General features: G+C 33.5%; 2 protein-coding genes across 5 annotated transcripts; one reads left to right on the top strand and one right to left on the bottom strand.

Annotated features, from left to right (window-relative positions):
* Window positions 1-649: 649 nt before the first annotated feature.
* Window positions 650-1,522, bottom strand: LOC130808731 (uncharacterized). Its single transcript, XM_057674205.1, has 2 exons — window positions 893-1,522; window positions 650-808 (listed from the first exon to the last, which is right to left on the bottom strand). Exons 1-2 carry the CDS (start codon window positions 1,489-1,491, stop codon window positions 772-774), a joined length of 636 nt encoding a protein of 211 aa, XP_057530188.1. The 5' UTR covers window positions 1,492-1,522; the 3' UTR covers window positions 650-771.
* Window positions 1,523-6,719: 5,197 nt separating this feature from the next.
* On the top strand, window positions 6,720-20,414 carry LOC130808768 (uncharacterized). Of its 4 annotated transcripts, none has more exons than XM_057674256.1 (15): window positions 6,720-7,030; window positions 8,503-8,565; window positions 8,944-9,021; window positions 9,938-10,014; window positions 12,934-12,998; window positions 13,793-13,824; window positions 14,363-14,464; window positions 16,264-16,338; window positions 16,448-16,480; window positions 16,572-16,649; window positions 16,858-16,920; window positions 18,330-18,392; window positions 19,463-19,507; window positions 19,578-19,688; window positions 19,797-20,414. In XM_057674256.1, exons 6-15 carry the CDS (start codon window positions 13,813-13,815, stop codon window positions 19,875-19,877), a joined length of 663 nt encoding a protein of 220 aa, XP_057530239.1. In that variant the 5' UTR covers window positions 6,720-7,030; window positions 8,503-8,565; window positions 8,944-9,021; window positions 9,938-10,014; window positions 12,934-12,998; window positions 13,793-13,812; the 3' UTR covers window positions 19,878-20,414. The 4 variants fall into 4 exon arrangements, 3 of the variants coding, with proteins under 3 accessions (XP_057530239.1, XP_057530238.1, XP_057530240.1); XM_057674255.1 differs by having other exon boundaries at window positions 8,503-8,576; XM_057674257.1 differs by lacking the exon at window positions 13,793-13,824 and having other exon boundaries at window positions 8,503-8,576; window positions 19,797-20,413.
* Window positions 20,415-21,143: the final 729 nt, after the last annotated feature.

Here is a 21,143-nt window from a genome sequence, read left to right as displayed (position 1 = left end):
AACCTGGTGCATAGGTTAAAAAACCCGATGTTATTAATTGTTGTAATTACATATTATATTAACATCGAAATGGCCAATATTGAACCCTGGTCAAATATAATACCTATGTTTTTATCCTTGTTTCAGTTGGAGTAAGTATCTTCGTCTTTCTCATAATACAATCTAGGTTCTTAAGTTGAATCTCACTATGTCTTTTTCTTTCCTCCATCAACGTTATAATAATAAAAAAAAATAAAAGAAGTAAGCTTACGGAATGTGAGTCTATTCCCAAAATATTGCAAAATAAAAAAATAATTCCCACTTTGCATTATTTGGGAAAGTATTTCCCACAATACCGTCCACGTGGAAAATTAAATTTTTTTTATTTTTTTCCAGACAAAACCGCTATCTCAAGTGGCGGTTTGCCTTAACCACAAAAACGCCATCTGAAGTGGCGGTTTGGTCCAGGTAAACCGCCACTTCATGTGGCGGTTTGCTTGTGACTTTTTTTTTTTTTTTTTTTTTTCTTTGCCTTAAGTTTTTTTTTTCTTTCATTTTAAAATAGTGAACGCAACATGCATTAAACTAGTTCAATACCATCTATTCCATAATAATCAATTACGAACCGGATTGTTTTGAAAAAAATAATTATAAAACTAATGCAAAGATATATTACAATTATGGAAACTCATACAAGAAGTTCAAGTCGTATAAGAATATACAAAGCTTGTTAAACTACAACCCCCGACCCCTTTTGTTTTGCACACCGGTCGATGAGATGGTGTGAACTCGTCAACCTCCGCTACTGGGCCCGGCATCGCCATGATCGCTGAAACATACATAAGTGTTATTAAAATCATTTAAATATTATCATATTGAACATGTTGTTACAAAATTTTAAAAAAAAACATACTTTGTTGACCTTCGAGGGCATGTTTTCTTATTATGACCACTACATCCACAAAAGGTACACGAGTTACGAGGACGCTTCAACGGTGCATCCATTTCGTTCCGTATACGAGTTGATCGCGGACGACCCTTTGCACGCTTCGTTGAGGGATCTGGAACAACTGTAGGACCATTCCAAGGATCGCAAGTAAACATGTCTGGAACGGGCATGAAAGACTTCTTATATGTCGATACGTATTTTGTAGTGCGAAATGAAGGGTCCACAAAAGCATCGTACGATATGTTACGAGCTCGACATACTGCAAGAACATGTGAGCACGGTAACTTGAAGATAGTTGGTTTCTGACATGTGCATGATGTTGCTGTGAGGTCAACCATGTAGGATTTTCCACCTTTTCCTGCTATCCTATTGCCACAACCAGTGGTGACCTCGAATATCCCACGCACTGTGTCATATATCCTAACATCATGAAAGCGTGCTTTTTCAGCATTCTTATCAATCGTATCACTTGGTTTCTTCGCATACACATGTCCACTATCTAATCTGCTTCTCCCTAAATCCCTCCTTGTGGCAAAGTATTCGTTTACCCGGTAGAATGTCATCCTAACTAATGAAGTGATTGGGAGTGACCTGGCCCCTTTCATAACGCCGTTGAACGCTTCAGACATGTTTGTAGTTCTCACTCCATATTGATGCCCACCGTCATGAATCAAAGTCCATTGGCGCTCGGGAATAGAACCGTCCACTAAGTACTTGTACGCGTCCTCATTAAGCTCTTTAAGGCGATTCATGTAAAAATTATACTTCCGAATCTTTGTTTGTTCAGAAGCTTTTCCAAATAAGTTCTTAACCGCTATGTTTTTAAACTTCTTATGCACGTTTGAAGTTAGATGACGTTTACAAAACCGATGGAATGCATATGGTTCTTCCCAACCTTTTCCAACTCTGTTCATTGCATGCAAAATTCCCTTGTGACGATCAGATATAACACATAAGCCGTCCCTCTTAGTGACATAATGCCTTATACAATCCAAGAACCAACTCCATGTGTCGTTGCTCTCTCCCTCCACAACGGCAAAGGCAAGTGGGAACAACTGAGAATTTGCATCTATGGACATACCAATCATAAGTGTGCCTCTGTACTTTCCGAACAAATGTGTACCATCTATAGAAATAAGGGGACGACAGTGGGGAAAACCCTTAATGGATGGTCCGAAAGCCCAGAACATTCGCTGAAACATCACTTTGGTAGGATCCATTGTTGGTTGGACTTCCCATTGCACCACTGTTCCTGGATTAGATTGCATTAATGCCTGCACGTACCGTGGAAGCTCCTCAAAGGACTTATCCCAATCCCCAAACACTTTTGTTATAGCCTTATTTTTGGCCAACCAAGCTCTCTTATATGTTATTACAAATCCGTATTTATTTTTTACAAAATTAACGATTGACTTCACCTTAAACGCTGGATCAACTCTAATCATATCCACGATAAGATCAGCAACAAATTCAGAAGTAAGGAGGGGATGGTCGTCACTGTAATGTACTGAGCAATCTTGATTATGACCCTTATATCGCACAATCTTAAATGATCCCGTTGCGGTCATAACAGCTCGCATCCTCCATTCACAACCTACATCCTCCGCATTAGTGCATTGGATAACGTACTTTGAAGGCTCCGACTCAATTACACGGAAGTTTCTATTATTAGAAATCGCCCATGCTTTAACATTCTTCTTAAGGTGGTCTAAGGAGCTAAACTCTTGCCCTATCCTAAAGTCTCCATTTTCATTCATGGAGTTGTCATCGTTCCAGGTCATCCATGCATCAATCAATCTTTGATCAACCTCATCAATTCTAAGCCAATCTTGAGATGGAGCACCATCTCTAATCGCTGCATCTAGAGCTTCTCTTCTTTCATCATCCTCTTCTGAATCAGAATCAATATGCTCATCCTCCTGATCTAAAGAGTCAACCTCGTTCGCATTAAGGCTACCCAAGTGACTCGTGGAAAAGGTGTTCATTACACCACCACCAATGCCACGTGAATGAGTTGGAGAGCTATTCTCATCCAAGTGCTCATTAACGTAATTTGGGTTACTTAACATTTCTGTGAATGTATCATGGCGTACACTAGGACCTGATTCTGGAAGTTCCATGCTAGTCATGACTTCCCTCGCATTATCCAAACTTGCAACCAATTCAACATAAACCTCCATTGCCGTTCCAGGGGCTTGTGATGCCGCATAAGCAAGAGCACTTATGCTTTCATCATTCTTAATCGGGACTAACACATTTTTCCCAGTCACCGGATATTTCATCTCCAATTTTAACATAAAAGAGTTGCGATCACAACCAATTACATCATAGACTTTGCTAACAAACACCTCAAAAGTCGTATTTTGACGATGGATAAACATCACTGTATTTATTCCTCCATTATACCCAACATCGGATCCAGTATAACTTACTTCCCCACCCCAATACACTATAACGGGATAATGATCCATATTCTGCAAATACAAAGTAATAAACTTTCATTGAAGCATATCATCAAACACTTTATATGCATACAAACCAAATCCTAAAATTCAACTACAAATGTGTAAAATGTAAGCTTATATCATGAAAACAAGAGAATTTATTAAACAATCAATGTATTTATAACTTCAATTGAAAACAATAATGAACAAAATATTCAATTTGCAAATTGAAATAAATTAGGGTTATGTTATTACCTTAAATGATGATGAATATGAACAAGTAAAGAAGGAGAAGATGAGAATGTAGTTGATTAATTTAGTTAAATGAGAGGAATTGTGAATATGAAGTAAATGAGAATTGAAGACTTTTTTTTTTTTAGATAACCGGCAGCAGCGAAGGGAAGGAAGCAAATGAAATGAGTGAAGAAAAAGAACAGATACTGCCGTTTTGTACAGGTATAAAACCGCCACTTCAAGTGGCGGTTTATCCAAATATTTTTTTTTTTTTAAAAAAAATAAAAAAATTACCAAACCGCCATTTCATCTGGCGATTTTCTTCAATTCCCTAAACAAAACCGCTACCTCAAGTAGCGGTTATATTAAAAATAAAAAAAAAAAATTTCAAAATAATCCTACGTGGACGGTAAAGTGGGAATTACTTTCCCATTTTAAGGAAAGTGGGAATTATTTTTTTATTTTGCAATATTTTGGGAATAGACTCACGGAATGTAGATTGATTGAACCCTAGGATATGAATTGTAGCTTTTAATGAAATAATCTAAGCTCAATATGATGGGATGAAAAAGGTGAATCTTTTACTAATAAACAGGATCGATTATGTTGAATTAGGAGAATAAAATAAAAGGATAAAACTAAAGAATACTTGATTCCATGTCGCAAGAGATAATCTTGGAAATAGAAACGATTAGATCTTCTAGATTAACACGTATTCCTTAGTTTGACGACCCTTAATGTTATTGCTCTTAATTCTCTCTGATAATGGGATGACATGAGAAAAGGAAATATGTATAACCTAGGGACCATAACTGCGCTATATATATAATAACTTGTGACTAGTATTCGGCACATCATAGAACCCAGTCATAAAACGAATCTCTACACATTTAAGGCCCATAACCTATTGATACATTTAAGTCCAAACCCTTTAACTTTAATTAGATTACTTTAATAAGGACATAAAGATAATTTTAATTAATTATAATAACATATAAATATATACATATAAGCTCAGCGTTTGGACTTTGGTCCAACACAATAGATTACAATGGTTTCTTCCTATGGTTTAAGGCCGTTCATTTGCCTTGTCTTGAACATTCTTTATAAAATTGGTCATAATTTTAAACCAAATTATGTTATTTACTATTTATAAGTTCTCTTAATTAAGTGTCTTATATTCATTGACATATATATATATATATATATATATATATATATATATATATATATATATATATATATATATATATATATATATATTTAGGTCTTAGTTAATTAAAATCATAAACGAAGATATCTATTATCTTTTATCTCTTGTATATAAAATATATGCATCGTAAACATAAAAATGTGCCAAATTGCGATGAGTTTAATCAATTATATAAAAAAAGTTTTTATGTGATAATAAATCTCGTTATGTTAACAGATGTCTTTCTCAACTTATTATTTTTACACTTGAGTCTTGAGTAATGCTTAAAATTAAGAATAATTTGAGAATTATAATTTTAAAATTTAGGATTTTTGCGAATTACAATTTTAATTTCTTTTTGCGAATTACGAATACCAAAGTATAAAAAGTATACAATGTTCAGGTCAAATCTCACTTAACCTAAATATCGGACCACTAAAGGGGTCGGAATTATGTTCTTTGGCCTGAATGCTGTAGACATTGTAGACATTGATACTTTATGGTTGTAATTTGCAAAAAAATATTGATCAATGTTTTTTTTCGAACTACGACCATAAAATATCAATGTCTACACCGTTCAGCCTAAAGCAACAATGTTGTGACAAAAAGGTAGTTATTATAAATTAAATCAACAATTTTGTAACATTGATCATGAAACTATAGTTCGCAAAAATCTCATAATTATTATAAAATTAAAACAACAATGTTGTAACAAAAAGTTAGTTATATATAGACAATGGAGATGAAGAAAATTTTGAATTGAAGAATAAATCTTTGAATGAAAAACAAAAAAGAAAAATGAATTGGGTGGATATCTTTTAAAGATGTGTGTAATTTATATATAGTTTATGTGAAAATGTCATTTTTGTAACTATTTTCTCACAAATTTTTGTTTTTGTAAAACTAAATAAAACCGCTTGATGAGATAATCTCAAAATAAGAAATTTACATTCTCGTAATATATTATCTATTAGTTGGGCTAGTCTAAAATAACGCATCATCGAAGTTAAATTTTTGATCTAACGACTAATAATTTCTTAACTATCATATATAAAATTTATTTTAGCTAAAAAAGTTAAGTCCGCATAAAAGATAAAAGTAATCGCAAAATTTAAAATTTTAGGTGAACAGTTGGAAATTTATCTTTATTGTTGCATAATACTACTATAAAATAGTATAAGATAGGAGACAAAAACAGTTTCAACATTTTTGTGTAAATTCAAACCATGCAATAATTTTAATTACTTCCTCTATTTTTTAATTGTTTTATTCAAATTATTAATTCGAGAAGAGAAATACTTAAACATGATATATCATATATATATATATGTGTGTGTTCTAATAGGAAGGGGTTTGAAACTAAGAAGGATATGAAGGAATTTCATCCGTCAGATCTTAGATCAATGGTCCATCTTGCACGCAATTCAGAACAGAAAATAAATTGTGATGTTTTCTTAATTAATATGTGATAGTTTATGTATAAACATGAGTCACTTGAAATTGTGATGTTTTCTAAATTAATATGTGATACTTTCTTTCATAAACATGTGTTATTAGATCTTTTGCTAAGACAACTTTTTTTAAACCGTTAAATCTTAGTTAATCAACGGTAGATATTCCTTCTTATTTTCACACTCCTTCTTATTGGATCTCATCCTATATATATATATATGTTAGGGTTCAAACATATAATTTAAATCATGTAAAAAAATTGGGCAAACAAATGGCAAACTGGACCAACAAACAAAAAAACTCATACATGTGCTTTATTATATACCAATACCATAAAATAAAATTTGTGGGTGGTAAATTGAAAATTATCTTAGATATAATTTTACGAAATTGGAACCCTAAAATTTCAATTTCGAACTCTATAAATACACCTAACAGAAAATCAATTTCCATGAAGTCAGCAACTGAAACAGTGTCGCTATCTTGACATCGAAATCCCCCAGAAAATATTGGGGAAAGAATACAAGCTTTTCCTACGAATCGCTAACTTTTCTCCCCTTTGAAAATCTAACCAATATTCATATCGGTTTTCTTATATCGTTGAACACTTGAATTTTCTTTTTTCTATTTATTGTTTGATATTGAAGAAAGCAGGTTCTTCAATTCAGCGTTATTAGGGAATTTTCAATTCATAAGACTAATTGGTTTTTGGGGCTTTTGGTGGGTTTTCCTTAGCTATGTCTCTCACCTTGGGAAAACTCACTATCATCGTTGGTGCAGGTTTTTTTCTCCTTCTCTCCATCATATATCCTTCTTCGTTGGATGTTCATTTGAATTTTGTGCTCTTTCTGCTCTAATTTTGATCATATACAATAAGATTTTATTGGTTAATGTAGCTGAAGTGCTGAATCCAATTTTTTTTGGGATTAAGGCTTTGACATTGTTGCAAATTGACGAGAACTAGTGATGTGGTTGAGTTCGACTTCACATATGGCATCGTCATGTAGTCAAACTAAAAATTTTTGGGATTAAGGTTTTGGCATTGCTATTGTTGCAAATTGATGAGAATTGTCGATGTGGGTTGAATTTGAATTTTCATATGGGATAGCTAATTTTGTAGTTCTTGTTGCACATCTGGTGTTCTTAGTATAGAAATTCTGTTTTTTCTGTGATTTTAGGGGTTATATGAACAATATATCACTTTTCACCTTTTTAATGAACAAATGCTAGACGCCTGCTGCAAATAAGAAGCTAAAAATTGAAATAATGAGAATTAAGTGAAGAATTATAACACCCATAACCCGTTGATGGGTTTTTTGTGATAAATTTCCGATTAGTACGTGGTATTACTATTTATAGTTGATATACGTCTTGTTTATTCAGATTTATAAGCAGCCTGGAACTTTAGAATACTTAATTTTTCACCTTGGATGCTATAGTACATGAGAACAAGGTATTTTCTTGATAGAAGGATGAAATTTTACTTAAGTATTCATCACGCGTTGGAAGTTTCTTAGACATGGATACTTAAGAAATAGGATGCTACAGTAACCAAGGATGTTATAGTGTACACAATCTTAATGCTGCTGGATGATATTTGTGGCTATTAATTGTCGATGTCATGGCCAGAAATTACTTAGGTTTATTAGATGAGGAGTTGTGATTTATATGTGGTGCTTATGCTTATTCCCTATATCAAACTCCGAAAATAAGAGCTATCCAAATTTTGTTGAGATGTGCACATATATATAAGGTTTTGGGAATTGAGTCCGTTATTGTGAAATCAGATTGAATTATGCCTTATATATGGTAATATAAATGCCTACTCAAGGTACTAGGTACACTCCATGAAATAATAATATAGTAATCGCCTAATCGGTGACTGGTAGGATACACTCAATATCAGCTTGATAGGTAGATCTTATAGAAAAAAGTTGTTGACTTTTTTCCATGTCAAAGTTAAATTGGGTTTGTTGGGAAAGGATATGTTGAGAAAAATGTCTATAAAATGTTAACATTCTTTTTATCCTACAAATGGTGGAATTTGGTGGAAATGAAAATAAATAAGCTTTCATTTTTTAACAATTGTCTATATCATTGTTTATTTTTAATATTTAAATTTTATGTTATGGCAATGCATGGAAGCCAGATTTAACAACTGGTGGTCATGAAATTTGTCTTTATTCTATTGCCTTTGTACTTAGTTGCATGGCACTGCACTTGGTTTTATAATGCCATTATATGCTTTGTAGGTATCCTGGGCTCTGTTTTAGCAAAAGAAGGACGTCTACTCAGTTTCTCTGATGTCATTTCAGGTGCCATAAAGGTGTCTATCTTTATACTAGTTGCTATTTCTTCTTGATCATATAATTTTAGTCCCTGAAAATTCAGCATATAATATCAATGCCCTTTTTAGGCTATCCCTATATTTTATATCCTGTATTATTTTTCTGCTATAGCTGAGGATCTCTCTGCTTCAACCTCCTTTGATAAGGGCATGGTTTGGCGTCTACTTAACCCTACAAACCCTGATCTTTGCTTTTATGAGTGGAATATACTGATGATGATGGTATATTTTACAAATGTGGTCAGGATGATTGAACTCATCTTTAGCCTTTATCATGTACTCCTTAACAATGTATGGATGTAGAAAGTGACCAATTTGATGTGCTCCGTATTTCTGTGTATCACAGGTTACTTTGAAGCCCACACAGCAAAGTGATTCTGCTCCCTCAACAAGCAAGCCTAGAAATGATGCTCTAATGGCTCAGGTATTTGCTTACAAAAATAGCTGCTTCTTCCAGTTTACTATTTTCAATATTATTCTAAATGTATACTGAAGTTCTTATATAATGCATAAAGATGCAAACTTACTGTTTTAAGCATTAGATAACTACCTTCTCTTTTGAGCACTATTTTCTTGGCCAGCTGCTTAACTGTTCTTTAGTTTTTATTCATTACTGTAGTGGCTTGTCATGAGTTTAATGTTTAAAAGGATTATTTAGAACTTGGATAATGAATGATGTGTAAGGCTTGCTACTTCCAATTCTACTTCTTTTGTAGCATTTGCTTTTGGCTCTTTCCCAAAAACCCCTTGCTGGAAAGAAATTGACTTCATCATGCATGATTGTTCTAGTATAAACTTCTTTTTTTGTGAGATTTATTTTTAAGTCCTAGTTGATATGGTTTTGGTTGATTTACAGGCCCTGGATTCTTCTCTCTTTTCTGCTTCATCTACTCATCTCTAATTTCATAGTAATAGTGTGACCGTGTGGCTTGTGGAGTTTTTTTTGGTGAAAGAGCATATCTAATGAACAACTTTAGAGAAAGAAATGTAAATCAAATGAAGGACCAATTCATTGTTGCATGACATTTTTCTTTTGTAATCTCACTAATTTACACTTTACTTATTTTCCTAAGAATGTTCTTAATTAATTTCCTTGTACATGACCCATGCAGGGTGGTAATATCTTTTGACGGTCCTTTTCCTTGTTAGTCTTCTGAATGTGATGATTTCTTCTACATTCCTGATTATGTTTTCAGTTTTTAGGGTCTTAATATCCCTCCTGACAATTTTTACCTTGAGCTACTGCTTTTCTCTTGTGATAGTTTTAGTTACCTTTTGGATTGAGCTCAAATACAAGGTCCGTGCTACTTATATTTTGCAGTATGATCTATATTTTTCAGGTTAATAGTTTTGAGGCAAGAGCTGCAACTCCTTGCATCTAGCAGACCCGTGGCAATCGTGACTTCAAATGGGACTGGTAATTTTTCTTTTTATTGCCATTCAAATGATTTAAGATAGTTTGGCTTATTTGTTATGACTATATGCAATATAGTTGGTACCTTATTAGAACTTGTTGGAGGGAAACTCAATGTACATCCCAAGCCCCACATTGAAGAAATAAAAGACTTGATAAGTATATAAGTGGTCCAAATTCAAATTAGTATGAGATCCTTAGGGAAGGTGCACAAAAATAAATCCATGTGGGATCGGCCTAAAGCAAACAATATCATACTAATGCGGATCATTTACGACTGAAAGGCCCAACAATCGGAATCGGTAGCCACAGGTTCAACTTGGAAAATACGTCTAATGAAGTAACACTGTGGGTGGCGTATTGGAATGCTAAAACTCTGTCATGAATGGCTGTGAGGGGTAAAATAGAAATTAAATAATCAATATTACTTTGAATTAGTTAGTTGGGGGAATAGTATGTTAGGAGAAATAGTATAAATAGAACGGGAAGGGAATATGAAGGGCATCCATTTTATAATAGATTTGAGATGAGTTTATCACTCATTTAGGGAGACCTCAAGCTTATCGAATTGCTTGACTACTATCTCATTGTAATTGTTCTTAGGTTACAATCAATCTTCAATTTACGCATACATTTACATTCTTCTACGCTAATCCTTACATCTACATCTATGGCTAACCCAATCCATAACAAGCTCCCAATGGGAGAATCAGGTCTTGGTGACTTGTATCGAGTCTCCTTGACATAGTGATCAAGGAAGCATATTTGGAGAGGACACGATGATGTAGTCCTTGGTTTGAAGGAAGGTATTGTTGAGTGTACTTCTCAAGTCCCACATTGAAGAAATAAAAACATTTGACAAGTATATAAGTGATCTAAATGCAAATTAGTATGAGGCCTTTTGAAAATGTGCCAAAAAATAAACCAATGCGCGTTCGGCTCAAAGCAGAAAATATCATACCAATGCTTAACATTCCTTGTTGGAGCGCTCAACAAATGAAAGTTCAATCAGAGACCTTAACACTTTAGAGGGGGTGAATAGAGAGTTTGCTGGCCAAGCCTTTCGAGCTGGTAATCGCCGAAGGCGAAGGCCCTTTTTTCTTGTTGAAATGTGTTTTGAAGGTTAAAATATTTTTTTTGAATGTGTTCTATCTGCGGCATATTTTTTGCGTGGAATAGATTAGTAGGAAATCAATGCGAAAATGAATTGGACAAAAAGCAGATGATTGTTAACAAGGTTCAGCTACAAATATCCTAGTCTGTGCTTAGACTTTTCTTAACCCATAGGATTCAACCCTCTTTCATTAGCTTTTAGAATATTAGATTTTAACTTAAAACACCTCATATTCTTGTGCCCATACCAGTTCTAACAATTGCCTTCTATAATGAAAGTTAAACCTAACATTCATAAACAAAAACAATTCAACATTTAAAGAAGTTTTAATCAAGAGGCTTTACAAACTCTCACTAAAAGCAATGAATAACAACGTAAGAAGAATGAGAGACTAACTAAGAGCTTGAGAATGCTTTCTTAAAATTGCATGTATGATCTTTCAGTAGTGTGCTCTTCTTTGATGATGAAGACTTTAAATAGGTAGACTGTAGAAAACTCAAAAAGATTCATTGGAATAACAACGTTTTTCAGCAAAAATCTCAGTTGAAACTGAGTTTTGAAGACTTAATCAAAGCTTTTAACTGTCATTAACTACAGATTTTTTTAAGGAGACTGTTTTGACCTTTGTTAAATTGAATATTTTGTCTTTATATCCTCATATTAAACTTGAGCAACAAATTAAATTACCCAACAAATATGGATTCTAATATCTCAAATGCTACCGTGGTGATTCAATCAATATTTGTTGCAAATATTTTTACTAGGTATTTTAATTGTTGCTCAGTTTTAATACGAGGAGGTGAAGTCAAAATATTTGATCTTAGAAAGACCATAACCATCCTCCTCGGAGATAGGCTAACAACCAAAAATTTTCAAGTCAACAACAATTCAAAGCTTTGGTTAAATCTTCAAGACTCGGTTTCATTGAAGATTTTTGTTGAAGAATGTTTTCTTATTTCTATGAACCTTTTTGGGATTTCTACCAAGTTACAATCTTAGCAAAAAAGAGCACACTACTAATGATCACAAGTGCAATTTTAATAAAGCATTTTCAAGCTCTTAATTAGTCTCTCATTCTTTTGATTTTATTATTCATCTTTTTTAGTGCGAGTTTGTACAACCTCTTGTTAAACACATTTTTTAAAATGTTTAATTGTTTTTATTTACAAGTATTGGATTATCTTTCATTATAGAAAGGAATTATTACATTGTTTTTCATGGAAAGAATGGGTGTGAGTAATAGCGAGGTCTTTTAGGGATGAATATGAAATTTCAAAAGTTAATGAAAGAGAGTTGAATCCTATTGGTTAAGAGAAGCATAGGCTGGGCAGGTGCTAGGCTATATGTATCATTTTACAATTTTTTTTTTAATTTTTTTTTAAAGGTTGGCATGAGAGAAGTAATGCTAAAAGTGAAGAGTTAAGATAGGGAAATAGAGGAGAGAATACAGGGAAAAATATTTAAGAAAGAGGAAAAGCATGGTAATAGTCATTGAGGAGAAGGAAATGATCAAAGGACCCTCAATTCAACATTACGTTGATAAATCTATTACCCTTGAAGAAGACATTGTTGAGAAAATCTTTTTGCACCTTGTTATTAAATTGGTGAATTGCACTATTCTAAAGTTTAGAATGGTTGCCTTTAAACTTGTTCATGATTTCTTACATTACTTCTTTTTTCTATGTAGCAAATGCTTTCTTTGGTTTTTTTTTTTTTCCTAAAAGTATGAAGTATTTATGCATATTTTAGGTCATTTATATGCTCTTATATAGTAGCAGCTGATTGAGCTTGAAAATTTTGTTTTGTAGGTGGCAGCCAATATTGTGCAATTATTGTGATTGTAGTTGTTGGCTATGGATATGTGTGGTGGAAGGTAAATTTCTGTTAAGATGCTAGATGTTTTACGTTGACGGTTGATGTTATATTCTTGATTGAACTCCGTTCTCTAAGGTTGCAAGTTGCAACTACTGCCACATATTTATCTTTCTCTATCTCATGTGAAGCGTTGCTGCTTCTTCTACGTATCATTTTATATGGTAAGCAAGTGCTGTGATTTATTTTCATGTGCATGTTGAGTACATGGTTTAGATGTAGCTTAACATCTGAGATAAAGATAATTCAGTACATTTTACAAGATAATATAGCTTTTGTACAGAAGCAAGTTCTCTATCTTTACTGTAGCTTCTTTTATTTACATTTCAAACACTTATTTTTATAGTGATTTGTGCATCTCTCTCAGAAATGGTGCTGGGTTTGTTATTAGTGTCAGTTTTCTGGTGGATTTTTTAATTAATTTGTTTTGAAAATGATAGGCTCACCTGAGCAATTATTTGAGCCTTTAGTTTTGAAATCCTTTGACCTGATTGGTTTGAGAAAATCTGTCATCCTGTATATTAATTAATTTGGTACTGATGCCTTAATTGGAATTTTTTTCCTAAACCGGTCTGCCCACTGACAAACACGATCCAACTTAAATGTGATTTGGGCCTCTTCCCCCATCAATCTCTCCTATTCTCTCACAAACATTTTCTATATTTTTACAATATTATCATATAAGCCTACACTAGTACACTCCGTATTATTTTGTTTTCAATTTGTGAGCCCACTCCTTAAAGGTGTCTTATTTGTGGACAGTAGTAGTAACTAGTAAATAATCTTGATTTACAGGTTTATCTTGTTGTTCCCCTATGGATGAATTGGTATGTGTTCAATGAAGTATGGATTCTGGCTGGTTTGATGAATCAATGTTGATTTGCAGGCTTTGAACCTTTTGGTCATAATCCTTTATTGGAGCAATCTAGATTTGTTTTCTAGAACATTGCCGTGATAATAAATCATATGTTGTCTTATCCTGCTTTAATTAGTGTAAAGTTGCAGGTAGCATTTGGGTTTTTATTTTTTTTGTCTTTTTAAAGATGAGATCTTCTCTCAATGTGAGAGCAAAGTTATTCATAAAGCACTATTATGAGTTTTTTTAATTATCTCAATTCAGCTGATACGGAACTCCTCTTCTGTCTGTTATCGCTATTTAACAAATGATATAATGCTACATCAAATGAATTAAGATACACTTTGTTGTGAAGGCTATTATGAAATTTCTATTATGAAACTTTATGCTACTACTCAACTTAACAAATTTTGATGTTTCAAGTTATACACTGGTGCAGCTCTTTTGAGTACTCTTCCTGGTGGCAAGGTTGTTCACATATTTCTAACTTCTTGTTTGAACACTGATAGGGTTGGAAAATTCCCGACTTCATGTTTGTGACCAAGCGCAGCTTATCAGATGCCTGCAAGTCTGTTGCAAAGCAGCTTGATGATGTTTTTCTCTCACTCAGGGTGAGTTCCACATTTCTACCAATTCTCCTATGGTCCATTTTTCGATTTTTGATACATAGGCTTGTGAAAATCGCCAGGACTCCATGGTTTAAAATATGAATGGTGTTCGTTGTTATTTTGCAGTGTAGTGGGCATGTTTAGTTGTATTTCTCAGGAAATTGATTACTTTGGAAAGATATTTTCATTTTGAAACGATAACTTATACTAAGAAAATCAATTTGAAATTAAGATATGTTGTATCACTATATTTATTTTAGAATACAGTATTATAATTGGCAATTTTTAAAATGATGTCTTTTGTATCTGTGTTGTCAAGTAGAGTTCACATCATTAGTTTTATTATTTGAGGAAAGTAGTACAACATCCCATATTGCCATCACCTCAATGCGGGGGTCGGAGACCTTACTCTTGTAATAACATAGCGTTTTTTTACTATGGACCCTTGATTGCAAACATCAGATGCAACATCACGTAAATATGAAGCACAAATGATTCAATGAGCCATTTTACTATAGTCTATAGGTTTTTTTGGATACAAACGCAATCATGTTTTTCTTTTCTATTTTGGAATACAAACTTCAATGTTTTTGTTGAAGATGCTGATTGATACTGTTCTTTGTCACATATGGCATTCCACTGAGCGCTATAACACTTGAATGGTTGAGCTTGTAGGCTTCATTAGAAAATGCTTTCGCTATTTGAAGACTCTTTTGTATATACGAATGCCTTCTATAAAAATCTATCATTCTGATGGTTCTGTACTTTCATCTCACATTCTTCTTCTATTGCTACAGGCTACCAGAAACGGTTTATCTTCCAAACTTGACGATTCATATCATAAATGTGATGATATTGTTGCATATAGTAATACTACTAAATAGGAGGTATGATTGGACATCCATCATTGTAAAGTGGTCATAATACCAACTATTTTCTTGAGTGGCTTTAAAGCAATCGATCTGGTACCCAGAACTCTAGGACCCCAGAATACTCTTTCTGTTAATGTACAGCACTAGAACATTAATGCTGAATGAGTATAATATGATCTTAATGGTGACTCATAAACAGGTGGCTACGTTAATAATTTGGAGCTCCATACTTAATTAAACCCTCTAAGAAAGACTCCACCTATTATTTTGGGACTCAAATTATGGGCTGTCATTGAGAATTCTTTGGGGGCTTCCATAGACTCTCTTAGGCTCTGTAAGTCTAACAAAAAGGTGTGGCAAAGATTTGTTTGTTATGTTGCTCAGCCCTTGACAATTTTCTATTGCCATTATTTCCCTTTTATGCTTTTTCTTACTATTAATTGCCACTAAACTTCAACATGCTGGCGCTCTTAGTTTGTCATCCAGTTTTAAACGTAATCTTTTACCTCTTCTTTGTCCCTTTCCCCAACACGAATATGCTATCTCTCTGCTCCCATGGTCTAGCGTTTTGAATTGGTGCTGCAATAAGCGTTTGTTGCTAGCCTCTAGCTAGTAAGGGGACAAGAGAAAGCTATGATTTGAGAATTATTGCTATATAGCATATGGTGGTTTTCCAGAAAAGAGGGTGGATGGGTGAGCAAATAAGTTGTTATTTCAATAAATAAAATTCTGTTCTTTCTACTACCATCATGTTCTTGCAACCGTTGGAGTGGCAAGGCATATAGCTTAGTAGCAAGATGTTGAGCACTAAGATAGAAATGTAACACACTGGAAGATGTTGTAAAAGATGTTTGACACTGCTTTTCAATTTTTCATTCCTTCCAAGTTATATGATATTTTAGATTCTCAAAGATGTTTTTACACTCACAGATATCTGTAGTACGTGGAACGGTTTCAGAGTTAACTGTGGATCTCCAAACAGTCAATCATAAAATCCGGACTCTGGTGACTATTGCTATTTTCTGTTGTCTGTTACTGGATAATATTACTATCTCCCTCTGCTCATGATGGCTTTTGAATCATAGTATTTGACTCTATCTTTTTCTGAATTTAGGAAACACGAATGGGAAGAATTAAAGAGAAACAGGTGCAAACTTTTACCATTGAATTTCTATGCATATAACAATATTAAGAAATCAGCATTCCACTTATTTTATGACTGGTCAAACCATTTTCAGGATGAGACAAAGGAAGGAGTTGCAAGATTATTACTTAGTACACTGGATTTAGAAAATAAATTTGCAGATCTTATTCAGGCATGATCATCCTGTTGTTTCTTCTTATTGTCATTTCTGCAAAACCACTATTCGCTTTCCTCAAGTCTATGCTTACGCAGGCTGGTAGATAATTACCTGATATATTTGTGTTTTCCCTCGTATACTATTTCTGTATATGTGGGAAATGCTTGATTTCTTAATCCACTTGGTCATCGATTTAATAAGATTCAACCTTTTTTGAATGTAGGATTCATCTTCTAGTGCTTCCAGGCCATCTATTGGACATCAGAAACTTGCATCTACATCAAGGGTAAATACTTCATCTGTAAAATATTTCATGAAATGATCTTTTTTCTTGTGAACTGTGGTACATTGGAGCTCTTGAAGAGCACATCCTCTGTTTTATATTTATCTCATTGTCCTCGGGGGGATGTTTTTCTGGGGGGGGGGTGAGACAGATGGATCTAGGAGATGACTTCTTATCTGGTCCCTCTAAACCTTTTCTTCCTTTGCATGCAAGAGGAAGATGTAGAATGAATTAATAAACGAAAAATAGTAACTGTGTTTTCATGTTTTCCATCGTTGTTTTGTCAACAAGACCGGTAATGGATGTTTGGATGTTGCATATAATGTTTTTTTCCTTAGTTCTGTGATTACCTTTTCTTTTGCTTCCGTTTTGATTTAATCCCCTTTTTTATCTTTTGATACACTTTTTACCTTTAGGGCATGCTTGGATTGAGTGTAAATATTTAAGGGGTAAACAAAGTCAAAGTAAGAAAATGAAGTTGATGAATGGTTGCAAAGTAATGAAAAATGAAGGAGCTCTTAATTTTTTCGGGTAAATATTTATCTTAGGGGAGGGTGGGGGATGTATTACCTCCATAATAGGGGAAATCATCTTCTTTTTCCTTCATTATTTTTATTTTCATGCTCATTTTACCTTCTTCACAACTATCTCAACTACTTCAAATGCATCTCTAATTGCTTTTATTTCATCAGTTTGACTTTATTTCTCCACTTAAATATTTGCGCCATCCAAGCATGCCCTTAGTGTTAAAAGGTGAGGCGCCATAAATGGCCAGAGTTCCCCCAAAGCCTAGGTTCTTGGTGCAATTTTGATGCAAACGTAAGAATTTTAAGGGTGAAGTCCAACATACCATGTCTCCATTTCACTCAAAACTTGAAACAGACAGGCGGCCCTATGGGCAATGTTAAAAATGGCTATTTATATATGGTTTATTTATGAAAATCAACTTTAAATAATTACAGATAAGGGGCATTAAGTTCAGAAAAGCGTCAATAAGACGAATTTTTCTCTCATATTCCACTTATATTGGGACAATGAGTTTAGGTAAGTTACTATAAGCTCTGATAAGGGATATAAGCTAAGACAAATTCATAGTTCAAATAATCCATATGGAACAAAACCTAAATGTGTTTTTGAAAAGAGTTGTGAGGTTCTATTTTGAAGAAGGAAACGAAAACTCTCCCCCAACCCCCCCAAAAATAAAAAAAGAAAACTGAGAATCCTACTTGACAAAAAGGGCTGTAGTTTACCATAATGAACTTTGATTTTATGCGCCTTATTATTTTGCAACAAATTATTAACTTCTGTTTGCAACAAATTATTAACTTCTGTTAATGTTTTCCAGTGCAAGTTGGATTTTATCCTCAACTTCTGTTTAAGCTTGGGTTTTGTCGATTGCTGTTATCTTGCAGACTACGTCTCTGCCTTTAGCCTTGGAGGCTTCGTTTCCTTCAACATCTAATGGATCTTACGAGGTGTGATTTCATCTTCTATGTTAGCGCTTCTTATTCCAATTTTAGTGTTTGTTGTATTCATTTATTTTGCTTTTGGTGTTTGTATATTTTTTGCTGCTTAATACAATGTTTAGCTTAGTAAGGTTTGGTCCATGGGAATAGTCCAACTGCTAATGGATCTCATATAGTTTGTAAATAAAGTTTTGCTTTCTCCTATAAACAAAGTGGGATATGTTCCACGTTTCTCTGCAAAATTAATAAATATTATCTTGCCCATTTAGACTTCATTTAATCCAGCCTGTCAGTATTACTTCTGAATGCAATTAAGTTATGGATGCATTGCAATTGTTGGGGGAGAAGACTACAGAACAATGTCACATGACTTGCTAATCTACTCACGAATCGTGAATCGAAAAAAGCGAATTACGATCAATTTTGGACTATTCTTGGGAAAATTTGAGCGAATCGCGAATTCAGAAGGCGAATTAGCTTTCTATAGAGATTAGATTGCTTTTTCTGCCTTAAACTGGTTAGGAGATGAAGGTAGATAAGATAGCATATTTTTCAAGTAGGAGTGGATATGCTTTACTTTATAGGTCCCCAATCCCCATGTACTAGAATCTCAGACACATTTTCGTGCAAGAATATTTTCGGATCCACTTAGTTTTATTCTCGCTTTCAATTAATCATATTAAAGTGTTTCTTATATGGCTCAGCTCTAGGGATGGTTTTAAATCCAAGACTATTGGACCCGACTCCCTTCTAGTTTAAAGTTTTTATACCAGCTCCCTTCTAGTTCCAAGAACTGGTGGGTGGTGTATTACTGTTTGCTTCGCTGAAGTGAGTAGGAACATTTAACTTTCTAAAATGAGAATAACTGTTCTTGTTTTAAGGATGGGAAAAAGTGAAATCGTCCTTAACGTACTACTAATTATATATGTCCACTCAACATCATAATTGGGTCTAAGGGAGAAAGCTCCGAGATGGTTTACCTCGAGTGTCCCGACTCCTGAGGGCTTATGCTTTTGCTAAGAAGATCATACTTGCGTATATAATAGACTTTTTGAACTGATCTCAATCTCTAATCTCAGGTTAAAAAACTTCGGAGGAGTACTACCACACGCTCGGGCCAGAAGGTATTCCGAAACATGTCCTTTCTGTAGATAACAATAATTTTTTTTATTTATTTTTATCCATTCATTTCAGGAGTATCAAGTGACTTCTGCAGCAGTAGATAACAATAATAATCTACGGGTTTTGAATAGCAATCACATTACAGAAATCACGGAAAAGCCTCCCGGTCCAGTGTTGCCTGAGGTACAGCCCAATGTCAAACGCGCTGGTTCCATTTCTAGAACAATTAGTGCGACGTGGTATTTCAAATTCATGTAGAAGTAATACTTGTGTATATTATGTGACCAAAAGGTTGATGATATAAAATCACATTTTGAGCTGCGGTGTCGTATCATTGGCCGAATTCCCTTTCCGATGAGTAATGGTCCGTAAGATTCCAAGAACTTTCTGGTCACTAAATTTTGTAGAAATGCAAGCGAGCTTAGATTTAGGAACATTTATGTTCACTTGTATCTTTAATTAGTCATCTTTTCTCGGATGGTGCGATCTGCAGTCTGCTATTAGTTTGCAACAAATTTTGTGCTATATTTTCCCCATTTTTATGCTTGTACGAGATCCTTTAGCTCCGGGAAATCAGCAATTTATTCGACATCTCGAATAGTTGAATGTTGCAGTAGTGAAACATGCGAGAGGCAGTCGACGAAAATTAAATTTAATAAGATTAAGCTGTTTCAAAGCACATTCAAGACTCATTAAAGACCCTAAACTCATCCAATTAGATGCCTTGAAGAGTGGGTTCAATAATTTTAAAACTATTGGTCCTGATTTCAATTCGGGTTTATACAAAACAAATTGGTCTGTGTTTGGTTGGAATCGACCACCCATGACCATATTACATAGTTTTCCTTTTAAGTTATGATGATAACTTGTATTTTAGCGACTTTTGTAAAATAACATTACAGTAAGACAATTTCAAAACAAAAAGCACATACTCATAAAAAATAAAACTCAGTTAAAGAATCATCTAGGTTATTTAACTCTTGTATTAAGCGTATTTTACGGAAAAATTATTTCATGTAGTAATTTTGTGTTTGTGGTTTGCTTTAGTGTTTGAAATCATTTATGAAACTTAATGGTAACATGTGCTTTTATTGATTTGTTTTGTATGGAAGGTTGTTAAATTGCATTTTATAAAAAATCTTTTTTAAAATTAAAATTTGCTATAAATAGTGAAAATTTGTAAGGTTTAATTTGGATGACAGAAGACATAAACTATAGTTGCATTTTGATTTAGGAAAAATTAGTTAGAATAATTCAATCTATTTATGATTTTTCTACAATAATTTCACATATTGATTAACCATGAATAATCTTAACTTTGAGGGGTATTTTCCTAGAGTAAACTCGGTGATGACTTGCTATAGCAGGTTTTTTTTTGAGAAAAAGTTAAATTAAAATAAAATGTCGAAAAAGATGTTAAAAAAATTAAGATTTTTTTTACTATTTAAAATTTTTTATATAAATTTTCAAAATTTTTCTCTAATTTTAAATTAAGTTTAAGTTAACTGTTTTGGTGAATTATCTACTATAGCAGGTCATCAGGTTATCCAAGTTTACTTTAGTTAAATATTTCAAAAGTTGAGATTATTTATGATTAATCAATACGTGGGATTGTTATAGGAAAATCATGAATAAAAT

The sequence above is a fragment of the Amaranthus tricolor genome, chromosome 3 (assembly GCF_026212465.1).
Source record: "Amaranthus tricolor cultivar Red isolate AtriRed21 chromosome 3, ASM2621246v1, whole genome shotgun sequence".
NCBI classification, from domain to species: domain Eukaryota; kingdom Viridiplantae; phylum Streptophyta; class Magnoliopsida; order Caryophyllales; family Amaranthaceae; genus Amaranthus; species Amaranthus tricolor.
The sequence above is the reverse complement of the archived record's forward strand: the minus strand, read 5'-3'. Positions and strand labels throughout refer to the sequence as shown.